Here is a 13,817-nt window from a genome sequence, read left to right as displayed (position 1 = left end):
ACGGACATAGGTAGGGAGTTCCTGGACCAAGGGGGAGAAAATGGAGTCTAGATAGTTGGAGATCAGTTCGGTGGGGCAGGAGCAGGCGGAGACAATGGGTCGACCAGGGCATTCAGGTTTGTGCAGTAACCAGCTGTGTTGCCAACTGCTTTAACATGTACTTTAAGCCAATACTGCTACTTGGATATTGAGATACTTGTCTCAATATATCTGAGCTGTATCTGTACAAGTGACACAATGTTTTTGCAAAAAGGAAGAATTTTAGAAAGGCTGGTTTCTTTGACTTGTAAGTTTTGAGATGTTTTGCTAGAATTGTTTTATATTTGTTCATGGTTATAAAATGTATCTGAGAATGTCTCTGCCAATGCTTTTCAAATTTTTTCCAAATATGACTCAACTCTAATGCTTCAGGCTTTATGACTCTATGGTGAAAAGTGAGAGACTAAGATGGGTGGAGAGAAACTGAAGGATTACAGAGTTATTGTTGAGAGAGGAGAGGGAAAAGTTGTTGAATGGGCAGGACTGTTGTTGAGCCAGGGTGAGAGTTGTTGAGCAAGGAGAGTGATGGCTGGTTGACCAAGTGTTTGAGACTTAAAACTTACTTGATTTGCACTAAAGAAAGTGAAGATCTGCCTTTGTGGATGTTGTGAATTGGGTGTCAGAGAACAGACAGTTAAGCCACGCCTACTGACAGAAATCCCAACCTGTCCCCGCCAACATAACATTTAAACAGAGTGTTGCAGCTGCCAAGTCTCAGTCTGAGCTCCGCAGCTGCCACTGTTGCGTTGGGTCACAATCACAAAATCCTGTCTTGCGATTTCACTGGGAGCTGCAACCTACTGTTTGGGAATCCTGGTACATGTGAACAAACTAACAAACACATATGTTGATCACTACACTTCTGATCAGTCTGCCATTTAGTAACTGTTACTTGAAAGACCTTTGTGTCATTGTGTCACAATGCTCCAAAATGTAAAAATCAAACAACTAACCCGGGCAAATGTCCATACTGCACCGTTGAACCTGAGTGTCAGCTCCGGCACAAGACCTTCCCCCACTTGTTGGCCGGGGATTGTCACAGGTACGATATCGTCGCATTTGCCCTCCGTTGCATGTTCGGCTGCAGGTTCCCCAGCTGCTCCATGGACCCCAATTACCATGGACTAAAAGAGTTATCAATTTTAGCACTATTAGCTATGTTTTAATTTGTCAGCTACAACATAGATATACAAACAGATACACAAATAGAGCAAACAAGATGTGTTGCTGAGCACCCAAGACCACCGACTCTTCATCATACATGTATGAGGAGTTCATCAATTACTTGGCCTTTACAGCTGTCAGGCAAGTACACTTTTATCTATGAAATTATTAATTAGATGCAGAAGTAGGTGATTCGGCCCCTCAAGCTTGCTCCACCAATCAATAAAATCATTGCACAGATCTATTTGTGCTTTGATTTATTTTGTTAACATATTATCTAATTATTATATCAATTCATTAAAAAAAAACTCCCATGCATATACTATTTCAAATCCTTTCTGTGAAATAGTCAAAAAATCCAGAGGTGGATAAACATCAGGAAGATTTCTTCATGTATCAATTTATCAACAACTGCAATTCATTTTTCATGTTAGAGAATGAAAATGAAAACATCAGACTAATTTGATAGATAAATAAATGATGTGATGACTCCTTTTCTGGATGAGGTGGTTTAAAAGAGTTGAATTACTCCTTGATTTGAATTTATCTCGTACATTTGTGAATGAAGGATAAAATAATTGATAACTCGGCTTTGCTACTGGAGCTAAAGTCAATGTACATTATTTATAAAGGTGCAAAAGCAGAAATTGCTGGAAAAAAAACTCAGCAGGTCTGGCAGCTTCTGCAGACAGAAAGCAGAGTTAATATTTGGAAGGTGACTTGTACCTGAACACACTAAGCAGCCCATGCTTGTTTACAAGATGGCAGACAGAAGCTAAGCAAAACTAAGAAGCCTGCTCACACAGTGAAATACAATGGTACCTATGAACAGAACTGCTAGAAAGTCAGTAAAAGAATGCTGTATGTTCTCATCTGAGACCGTTCTGATAAAAGGATGCTTTAGGACAGATAAATGACCAATTCCAGCTTTTTTAATGAAAGGATGATTGTCCCAGTAAATGAATAACGTCAGATGCTAGATCAGGTCCTTAAGCAGCTGCAAGGATAACAGCTAAAGTTATTTTGTAGTGAATAGTTGCCTCTTTGAAGCTAGCAGCAATATTAAATAATTTCTAGCTAAAAATGCTCTAATCACAGAAGTTGGTTTCAATACATAACCAGGATATAATACAAGCCTTAAAAGAAACATTTAAGCTTAGATGTGAAGATTAACAATCCTTAGGAGATGCCTTCTCTTATGCCCTGAACAAGAGAGATTGATCACAACTCATAAATTAGAAAATGCTGACTGTAGTTGTATAACGTTACACTTTAATTAACTTTATAACAGAAGTTAACCTTATAGCAATTAGTTAAAACTAACTGACTTCACAGAAGTTAACCTTATAGCAATTAGTTAAAACTAACTGACTGTTTATTTTTACATTATGTAATTGGGACAGTGGGAAAATAAAAGGAGTCACAGACTATGATAAAAGACAGCACCAAAATATGGGTAATAGAATTTGAGCTGTCTTTACAGATAACCAAGTCTGTGAAAGACCCGAAGGAGTATAGCCATTAAACTTTTGGAATGTGAATGAATAGGATGCAATTGAAAGATCCCAAGGCCTAGTGATTATAATGTCTAGCTCATACCATAAGACCTTGGGAACCTGGGGCTGTCCTGGGGCAATCATTGATTGGGTGTTTGGATTAAGGGGAAGGACAGTAGCTACGTTGTATTTGATTACTGTATTTGATTACACAAAATGTATAAAAATGCTGTATTTCTTTGTCAAAGCAGAAGGTGTGTCATTGATCTATCTTCCAAAGCCAGATTCAAGGAAGATCCTTTTGGCCCTCTCCCTGCATAAATTGGTTTCTGCTTGAATAAACATCTTCCACTTGCCTGAGTCTTGCCTGCCTCCTGAATCTTTGTCCTGGGTTGGGAAACACGTTCGTACAACGTTTTAGGTCCAGGGACCCCCCTCCTTAATAGTTCAAAAACAGTAAACTGAGCCATCACTTTGAACTTGCCCAGTGTGATGTAGGTACTGCCTCTTCCAGAGAAACATAACCCACTTTCCTAAATTCAAAGAGTTTAGACACCAGTCGGTAATATTGAAAGATTCTTAAATTTGCATTGTGGTGCTGCTGGAGTTTAGTTAGCTACAAATGTGGAATGTTTCAATACAGAACAATATTACTATCATTATTGCCTATTAAGCACTAGATTGGAGATTAACACCATTTAAAGTCAATCTTACAGATGAGATTCAGCATCCAAACAGACAAAAGGCACGTTCACATTTCAGAAGATTGTGGTCTTAACAACTTATTTAATGTTTCAAGATATTAATTTGTCCTTTTGGGTGCAGGTAGTCCATCAATGTGTTTCTACAAGATTCTGATTTAATTTCTATTGTATCATCTATTGATCTATTGAATGATTTAATTTTAATTTCCAAGTTTTATTCAAATCATATATAGACTGCAATGGTTTGGTCAGTTAATGGATGTCAGTAGAGAATCATAGACTCACAGAATACCTACAGTGTGGAACAAGACCATTCGACCCATCGAGTCTACACTAACCCTTGAAGAACATCCACCTAGACCTAGGCCCCCATCTGATCCCCAAAACCCCTCATATACCATAGCTAATCCACCTAGTCTACACGTCCCTGGAAACTACAGACAATTGAGTATGGCCAATCCACCTAACCTGGACATCTTTGGACTATGGGAGGAAACTAGAGCACCTGGTGGAAACCCACACAGACACAGGAGAACATGCAAATTCCACACACTTACCCAAGGCTGAAATAGAACCTGGGTCCCTCGTGCCTGTGAGGCAGCAGCGCTAACCATGTGCCACCATGCTGCTATGAGCATTTTTCATCACTTAAGACAAGGCTTCCTAAATTGGAAGTTGGGACCCCAAGTGGAGTCACGAGCTGATATTTTAAGGCCACAACAGAGCTCTGACAGCTATAACAGCTGTACTCCTGCTCTAATAGGCACCCCCCACCCCGCCAACAATTACGACCAGTTTTCACCAAGGGAGTCACAACAATTTTAAAGCCTTGGATTCAGGTCACATTGGACAAAAGCTTGGAAAACACTATTGAAGAAGTTATTCAATCCCATTCCAACAGTGCAGTTCACTCCTCTTTCCCTAGTCCTGGTGGTAATGTCCCATGAATCAAGTTCCTGCCTCTGACATCACTATCCATATATACATCTAATCTTGCCTCTGCTCCTTCTCATGTGCATAGGTAACAATTCTGTAATTATCTGAAGTTTTGCATTTACATTTTAAACTAGTAACTCAAACTGATCCATCAGAACCTAATTCCTACCCATGTTGGCAGTTTTTATATGAACCACACCAACTGTTATTCCTCCCAGGCAAAATGCTTCAGCTGCAAAATATCCCTCTTCACTCTGTTAGCATGGAGACGACAAAACTTCAGAACTTCTGGTTTTGGTTGCACAGACCAGTTGAAAAGCATCCAGTTAGCAGTTCATGAAGATTTGTAGTCATCTTTTTATACTCACTTGGACATGGATCACTGTTGCAGAAGTCAATTTGTACATCATTGCCTTCACAGTAGTGCCCCCCATATTGTGGCACTGGATCTGAACATCTTCTGGCCCTTTGGCGAGTGCCTCCTCCACAGGATACACTACATGCTGTCCAACTGACCCATGATGTCCACTTTCCATCCACTAAAACAGTGAAATACCAGATAATGAGACAATTAGAGATGTAGTTTGTTAGCTTAAAATGCACTCATGATACTCAAAATACTCATGAGCAGGGGCTCTTCACTCATCTAATAGGATAAGAATTCAGTCGAATTCGTCTTATACTTCTTAAACTTGTTAATGCCATGGGCTATATGCTGTGAACAATGACTGCCTTTCTAGTGGATTTCAAGAAGTTATGTACTTCAATTCTCTTTAGATTGGGATTCAGAAAGCAAAAAGATGTATTTATATAAACTTTCCGTGCCCTATACAAAACCACTATTTTGTAGATTTTGCAGAATCACTTTTGTAGTCATTGTAACTGCTGCTATATAGCTATGGTAATTTACACTTGGCAATGTCTTATCAATGATAAATGAACGATTTTCTTATTGTAGTGAGTGGGAGGACTTTGATCAGGGCGCCAGGAAAACTCCCTGTTGTTTTCCATTTTGAATCTCTAACACTTCTCTGACACTTGCTTCCGTCAGTGCAGCACTTACTCCATACTGCATAGAGTATTTGTCTAGAGTATGTATTCAAGTCTCAAGTGCAACTTGATCATATATCTGCAAACTCAGAGGTCGTCTCCCGCTGTCTATAGCAAGGCCGAAATGACATTACAGGATACAAAATGAAACAGTGAAAGTTAGCGGACAATGACATATCCCTCCCTGACCCGCTCAATGCTTTTTATGCTTGGTTTGAGCAGAATACCACCAGCGTAGCAATGCCTGCCCTGACAGCCTTGGATGCATCTGTTCCCTCTGTCACTGCTTCAGAAGTCAGATCAGTCTTCCTGGGAGTCAACCCAAGGAAAGCGATGGGCCCGGACAGTGTCCCTGGCCGAACACTCAGATCCTGCATGGATCAACTGGCGGAGGTATTCACTGACCTCTTCAACCTCCCCCCTCCTACAAGCTGAAGTCCCCATCTGTTTCAAGAAGACCACCATCTCTCTGTACCCAAGAAAACACGTGCACTGTGCCTTAATGACTGCCGCCCACTAAAACACAAACAGATTCTAAACAAGGCCTCACACCTAATGTGCATCGTCTGACCTAAAATGTCACCTCTTCACACTGATAAAACTTTTAGTTCTTTCAGGACCATGACTTGAACGGAATTCAGGGATTTACATATACATATTAATCAATTAAAACCTTCTAACTGATTAAAGATTTAACAGCATCTTAGGTTTGTTCATCCTCATCAATGGTGTGAACCTTTGATCTTTTACTTATACGTTCTGTGTCTGATACTACCTCTCTCACTAACACCTGAAGGAGGACTGAGGCTGTGAAAGCTTGTGTTTTCAAATAAACCTGTTGGACTAGAACCTGGTGTCATGTGATTTCTGACCTTGTCCACCCCAGTCCAATACCACCACCTCCACTTCAATAATCATGAGTGCTTTGACAGGCTAGCCATGGCCCATATCAACTCTGGTCTCCCAACCTGACTCAAACCCCTACAGTTTGCCTACCAACATAACAGGTCCACAGAGGATGCCATATCCCTAGCCCTGCGCTCACTCCTGAAATATGTGGACAACAAAGACACCTACGTCAGACTCCTGCTCGTTGACTACAGCTCTGCCTTCAACACCATTATGCCCTCCAGACTGATGTCAAAACTGCGAGACCTTGGTCTTGGCTCTGCCCTCTGCAACTGGGTGGTCAGTTTTCTGACCCATAGGCTGCAATCAGTGAGGATAGGTAACTGCACCTCCTCCACAATAACACTCAACACTGGAGCCCCCCAAAGATGTGTCCTCAGTCCTCTACTGTACACCCACGACTGTGTTGCCAAATTCCAACAAATGCCATCTACAAGTTCACTGACAACACCACCGTAGTGGGATGGATATCTAATAACGATGAGTCAAACTACAGAAGGGAGATAGAGGGCTTGGTGACATGGTGCTACGGAAACAATCTGTCTCTCAACGGCGTCAAAACTAAAGAACATATCATCGAGTTCAGAAAAAAGGGAGGAGAACATGCCCCCATCTACATCAACGGAACTAAGGTTGAGAGAATGAAGAGCATCAAGTTCCTAGGAGTGACAATAACTGACGACCTGTCCTGGACTCCCTACGTAAATGTGGCATCAAGAAGGCACAACAATGCCTCTTCCTCAGGTGGCTCAGGAAATTTGGCATGTCCATAATGTCCCTCACCAACTTCTACAGATACACCATTGAAAACACACTGTCCGGTTGCATAACAGCCTGGTATGGCAACTGCTCTGCCCAGGACCGTAAGAAGCTACAGAAAGTGGTGTGCACAGCCCAGACCATCACAGAAGCCAACCTTCCATCCATGGCCTCTATTTACATGGCTCTCTACTGTGGAAAGGCGGCGAACATCATCAAAGAGCCATTGCACCCTGGGAATGATCTTCTACAACCTCTTCTGTCAGGTAGAAGATACAGAAGCCTGAACACACACAACAGCCATAAACAGACTGTTGAATGGACTCTAGCCTCAAATAGTGTAACCTGAATGCCTCTAAGTCTTTTTGATCTGTACATCCTTTGCTTGCTGTGATCTGCCTGTACTGCTTGTAAACAAAGCTTTTCACTGTATTTTTGTGACAATAAGTCAATCAATAAATTAAGAATACTCCTATCTTTATTCCTAGCATTCAGCTAAGTATTTATCTCATAGAGATGATGTGTATATGGTTAGGTTACATATGGCCATCACTCTGTTTAATATAATGCAGCTGTTGACCCATTTTTACATACTTTACATCAAATAGGAAGGACAAATTGAAATTTTGAAACTACCTGTATCTGAATGAGGATGCGATACTAAAGCAGATGGTCACAGACATCTGCATTCTTGCCAGTTTTGGCCATTGCAGGATCTTACAGGCAGTGCACATTAATCCATCACCCAGCTAGCAGAAGTCCCCTTCACTGAGCCTGGACTTAGCAGATTTTAATGATACCAGATATAGTGTCTGGACCAGGCCATGAGGACCTGCAAAATCCTCCTGCATAGGCCTTGTTTATTGTGATGGTCTGCTGCATGGTCTATAAAATGGCCGTCTGGAGAGATGTGGCTCCTGGGAATGGTGAGATCTTGAAGAGGGACAGCTCATTGGAGGAAGGTGAAGATACAAGGAGATAACACTGAACAAAGAGGTATCCCTACTGCACAATGAGATGGCAGCTTCCTGCCAACCTCCTGTAAGAGTACTCCTCTCCTTCATGAGTGCCAGGCTTCCAGCTTTCCTGTGATATCTAGATTCTCCACGGTGCAGTAGAAGATTTGGCACAACTCTATCCTTCAGGACAACACACAGCCTCAATAACGGCTGCTTTAGGTGCCTGAAATCCACGCCCATATCTGCCTCCACCAAGATTAATTTTATATTCTCCATATCAATTAATGGTTCACCCTCCTGAAAATCTGAACTTCTATCAGTTTCATAGCAGAGGCAACTCTTGGACACAAAAAGAGAACCAGTTCCCATTTCCCACCGCCGTGGTGAAACTTCAGCCCATACTTTCTGATTGCTTACCTGGGCAGAGCCTGTTTTTACAAACGCGTGTCTGTGCATCTTGCCCTTCGCAGTGAGCTCCATCAAATGACGGAGGAGGATTGTTGCAAAGTCTGAGTCTCATTTGAGTCCCTTTACCGCAGGTCTCGCTGCATGGTCCCCATGGCAACCAGGAACTCCAGCCACCAACAACTGGCAAGAAATTAATAAAATGGTATAGGAATATTTCAGTATATAGAAACATAAGAGGAGGCAGACTTATCAAAAAGCTTAAAACAGTAAGTACGTTTGAAAAAGGCAAATTTCTAAACATTACTTCATCGAATGAAAACAAGACAAAAGGACACAGGTTCACATTGGCAAAAAGAAAGTTTAGGCTTGTTAAAAGGATAGAATTGTAGCAGGAAAATTCCTGGAAAATTAGAGGAGCACAGATGATGGGAGACTGTAGGGTATTTCCTGAATGACTTGCCACAGACGGAAAAATGATTTACTTTCTTCGTTCCTCTCTTGTGAAACTGAAGTGCACAAACTACAAACAAATCTGTACCATGTAAAAAGACAGACAATATGCATCTTTTTTTTGCTTTCACTTACTCATCAAGCAGAGTCAGCATGGTTTCATGAAAGGGCAATCATATCTCTAATTTATTAGGGTTTTTGAGGAAGTCTCAATCAAAGTTGGAAAAGGGAAACCAGTAGGCGTGTTGTATTTGGACTTCCATAAGGCATTTGACAAGGTAGCTCACAAAAGGTTAAGTCATAAGGTAACAAACAGTGCACAGTGTTGGAGGTAGTATATTGGCATGGACAGAGAACTGGCTCATGGGCAAGACACAGCGAGTGGGAATTGGAGTTTCATTTTCAGATTGGTGACCTGTGACCAGTGCTGGGACTGCAACTGTTTACAATATATATAAATGCATGGAGGTAGGATGTGAATGTACTATAGCCAAATTCGCAGACAACACTAAAACAGGTTGAAAGGCAGATTGTGAGATGGATATAAACAGCTTGCAGGGAGATATTGGTAGGTCAAGTAAGTGGGCAAAAAGTTGGCAAATGAATTATAAAATGGGTAAATGTGAATTGTTCATTTTGGAAGTGAGAACAAAAGAACAGAATATAATTTAAATGGTGAGAAACTGTAGAAAGCTGCACCACAAAAGGGATTTGGGTGTACTTGTGCACAAAACACAAAAAGGTACCAAACAGGTGCAGTAGGTAATCAGGGAGGCTAATGGAATGTTGGAGTTGGGAAGTCTTAGTGCAACAGTATAAGGTCCTGGTGAGATCACATGTGGAGTGTTCTGAGCAGTTCTGGTTTCCTTATTTAAGAAAATTTATAATTTCATTGAAGGCAAAGAAGGTTAACCAGGATGATCTCTGGTATGAAGGGATTGTCTTATGAGCAAGAGTAAAATAGGTTGGGACTCAACTCACTGGAATTAAGAAGAGAGAGAGGTGATCTCATTAAAATATATAGGATTCTTAAGGGGTTGACAGGGTAAATACTGAGAGGATGTTTCCCCTCATGGCAGAGTTTAGGACCAGAGGGCTTAGTCTCAGAATAAAGGGGTGCCAATTTAAGACTGAGAAGAGGAGAAATTTCTTCCCTCCGAAGATTGAGTATGGAACTCCTTGCCACAAAGAGCTATGAAGCAAAGTTTTATGTATATTTAAGGATTAGATAAATAGATTCTTGAACAGCAGGGGAACTAAGAGTTAAGGGGAAAGTACAGTAAAGTGGATGCGAGGAATCTCGGATCAGCCATGATCCGATTGAATGGCAGAGCAGACCGGAAGGGCTGAGTGGCCTACTCTTGTTCTTATTTCTTATGGTATTATGGTAGATGAGCGATGATTAATTAGGTTATTAAATTGCTTCTTGTTTTAACAGCAATGTATTTGTCTATAATCGAGTAAGGAGAGAAGTTAAGGAGGGGTGACTATTCCTAATTGAGATGTAGATCAAGTGTGTTGTTGGGAATTCTGTTCACATGGGAACTTTATAAAGGGGGTGAAAGAAGGTCCTCTTTTTCTATTCTCTTCAGCCTATAGTTGTTTCCCAGAGATAAGAACATAAGAACATAAGAACTAGGAGCAGGAGTATGCCGTCTGGCCCTTCAAGCCTGCTCCACCATTCAATAAGATCATGGCTGATCCTTTCGTGGACTCAGATCCACTTACCTGCGTTCTCACCGTATCCCTTAATTCCTTTATTGTTCAAAAAAAACTACCTTTTTTTTAAAAACATTTACTGAAGTAGCATCAACTACTTCACTGGGCAAGGAATTCCATAGATTAACAACCCTCTGGGTGAAGAAATTCCTTCTCAGTTCAGTCCTAAATCTGCTCCCTCTAATCTTGAGGCTACGCCCTCTTGTCCTAGCTTCACCTGCCAGTGGAAACATCCTCTCTACTTCTATCTTATCTATTCCCTTCATAATTTTATATGTTTCTAAGATCCCCACTCAATCTTCTGAATTCCAATGAATATAATCCCAATCTACTCAGTCTCTCCTCATAAGCCAACCCCCTCAACTCCGGAATCAACCTAGTGAACCTCCTTTGCACCCCCTCTAGTGGCAGTACATCCTTTCTCAAGTCAACCGAGAGGAAGTGGCAATAATTTGAAGGGCTAAGGAGGTAATTCTGTTGGCTCAGAGCATTTCAAAGAAAATTGAAATGTGACGTAACAGCGAAGGTAAATGATTGATTGGTTTCTGAGCATTTTCTCATTTTCTTCTCATGTAAACCAGCAAGTTTTAAATCTTACAAGTACAAAGTTATTTGAAGTAATAAGAACTATTCAAAATGTGGATAATTTATTCATAAGGTTTTATTGCTTGTTCGTTTACATGAAGCAGTGGGTTTATTAATCTAATTAACTAATAAGAATAAAGTAATTACCATACAATGAAGATGGCAAGGTAGGTGATGTTTTGCAGCTGTAGTATATGGGGGCTATTACATGCCAGTGTGATCCGCGGCAAACACATCTATAGTGTTTGTGGCCCAAAGAGCTTTGGCTCAGTCAAGGAGTTGTGGGCCAAACTATAGAAACTGCAATCTATTAGGCCGGGACAGGGGTAAAGTTACTTGGACATTTGCTCCAGAAGGCAGCCAAATGCCCTAAAATAGGATTTTGTGATTTGGTCACTAGTTAGGAGAGGAGGATGTTACTGTAAGTGAGATAGGCAAGGCGGTTGAGGAGGTAGAAGTGGAGGTTGCTCAGTCCTTGTAATTGTCCAACAAGTTTCAGATTCTTGCAACTTATAAGAACGAGCATAGGGACTGCCGTGTGGATGAGCAAACTGACTATGGCAATGTGGTACAGGAAGACCTTCAAGTGGGGGCATTAAATAGAAACGTTGTGGCAGTACGGGTCAATATAGTCAGGAGGATAGTACAGTTCTCTAAAGTGAACAGAAGGTTTATTGCCTATTTGATGCCAGAGTTCAGGATATCTGCTCTTGTACTAGAGAGAAACATGAAGTGGGAAAGTGAGGATCCAGCTATTATAGCGCACATGGATACCAACGATGTAGATAGGTCTCTGAAAAGGGTTCTGTTTAGGATTATGAGCGGCTAAGGGGTGAATTGAAAAGCAGAATCTCAAAGCTAATAAATTTTGGATTATCACCCAAAGCATGAATAAATTGGCATAGAGTAAATATGATGAAACAGATGAATGCATGTCTCAAAAACTGGTGTAGGAGAAATGGGTTTTGATGCATAGGGACCTGGCACCCAGTACTTGGAAATATGGAAGTAGTACTGTTTTAATGATCTTCATTTTAAACATGCTAGGAACAATATTCTGGCAATTTGTACAACTGGAATGGGAGAGAGGGCTTTAAACTAAATAATGGAGGAAGAGGATTAAAAGAAGGGAGATGTGGCAAATCAGAATGAAAAAATGAGATAATAGAACAGCACAATAATTTGGGTCACAATAACCAGAGTGTGGCAGCAAGGAACAGAGTACAAACTTAAGAATGCAAAACCAGTGACTGCAAAAGTAGTAGAAATTCTTAGGAATGTACGTATGCATACATATAGTTTTATAAGCACAGTTTGGCTACAATTATGGGAGGGATGCTCTGATACATTAAGGTTTCTTGCAGGTTTGTGCTTTTGTTAGGAGCACTGAAACATTTAAACATTGAAACAATTTGTGTTTTTTGCTTCAGATTCTATCAGTTTGGGTGGGTGTTAACATTCATGTTGATTTGGATGCTGCATTAGTTGATAGTAATTGTTGTAGCTAGCTTGTTGTCATTGCTTATTTCATTTACAGATGCATTAGAGAAATGGTAACAAGAAGCTCATTAAACTCTGAGGAAGATCAGGGGGTAGTGAACATCTTCCCCACCCCCTCTTTCCCAAACACTGAAATATGTTACCTCGAAGATTTAACTCCTTGTCATCACTTGCATATCCTCGATTCTCGCACAAAATCAACAGGAATGATATCATTGCCAGTGGGTGAGGATCAATGTTGTTGAGGTAATGGGGAAAGGTGACTCATGGCAAATGTTCATTCTTGAGCAAGTAGGAATTGTGGGATAGGAGGCATGGTTTGGAAATCTAGCAGATGACCCAAATTATCCTTGTCTAGGTGCGGGAAGTAACCTGGTCCCATGTACGTGAGAACATTTAAACAAATTGTTTATTTTGTTCTCTCATGTGAGGGGGCAAAAGGAGGTACAAAGAAACTGTAATACAACTCAATACAACTTGTGGAATGTTTTCAGGAATCCTAAAAGAAGCATTTAATGGCTTTATCACGATTTCTCTTTGATAAGGAATTTCAAACAATGACTAATATTAGAAGCCTTTGTTTAGGAGAGAGTTACAGCGAATGAGTGTACAGATTGAACTGTTAAATTGTCTCAGATACCTGGACAAGGCCGGATATTACACATGATAGCCTCCACAGCTTTGCCATCACACCGTTTGCCTCCATATTGCACCGGTGGATTAGTACACGTCCTGGTCCTTGTCCTGTTGCCCTGGCCACAGGTACGAGAACATTCCTCCCACTGGCCCCACTCTGACCAACTGCCATCCACTGAAGGCAAAAGAATATTTGCTCAAACAACACTTTTCAGTAATTTAATATTAATCTATTCTTTTAGCAACATTTCATCAAAACAAAAAAAAAGTCTCCATGTGCCAGCAATGTTTTCTGGAGATCATAACTGATGCTATAAAAACCTGAATTAAGGAATTCTCTAAAGTAAATAGTTCCATAAAGCAGGAAAGGCAGTAATTGAAATTAATTTCTAATCTCTGATGTGTTACTTGGTTCTCCCCAAAGTATTGACACATACCAAAATATAATCCTAGAGATAGTAGGAACTGCAGATGCTGGAGAATCTGAGATAACAAGGTGTAGA

At 40.7% G+C, this 13,817-nt stretch overlaps 1 protein-coding gene across 1 annotated transcript in view; it reads right to left on the bottom strand.

Annotated features, from left to right (window-relative positions):
- Positions 1 to 13,817, bottom strand: part of hmcn1 (hemicentin 1) — a 578,667-nt gene that overhangs the window by 49,101 nt on the left and 515,749 nt on the right. Inside the window, exons 88-91 of the mRNA XM_048602072.1 lie at positions 13,319 to 13,489; positions 8,434 to 8,604; positions 4,708 to 4,878; positions 993 to 1,163 (exon numbers count right to left, since the gene is read on the bottom strand). Coding sequence (XP_048458029.1) covers positions 993 to 1,163; positions 4,708 to 4,878; positions 8,434 to 8,604; positions 13,319 to 13,489 — 684 coding nt within the window. The remainder of the gene's footprint in view (positions 1 to 992; positions 1,164 to 4,707; positions 4,879 to 8,433; positions 8,605 to 13,318; positions 13,490 to 13,817) is intronic.

The sequence above is a fragment of the Rhincodon typus genome, chromosome 10 (assembly GCF_021869965.1).
Source record: "Rhincodon typus isolate 14 chromosome 10, sRhiTyp1.1, whole genome shotgun sequence".
NCBI classification, from domain to species: Eukaryota; Metazoa; Chordata; class Chondrichthyes; order Orectolobiformes; family Rhincodontidae; genus Rhincodon; species Rhincodon typus.
This window is presented reverse-complemented; position numbering and strand designations above follow the sequence as displayed.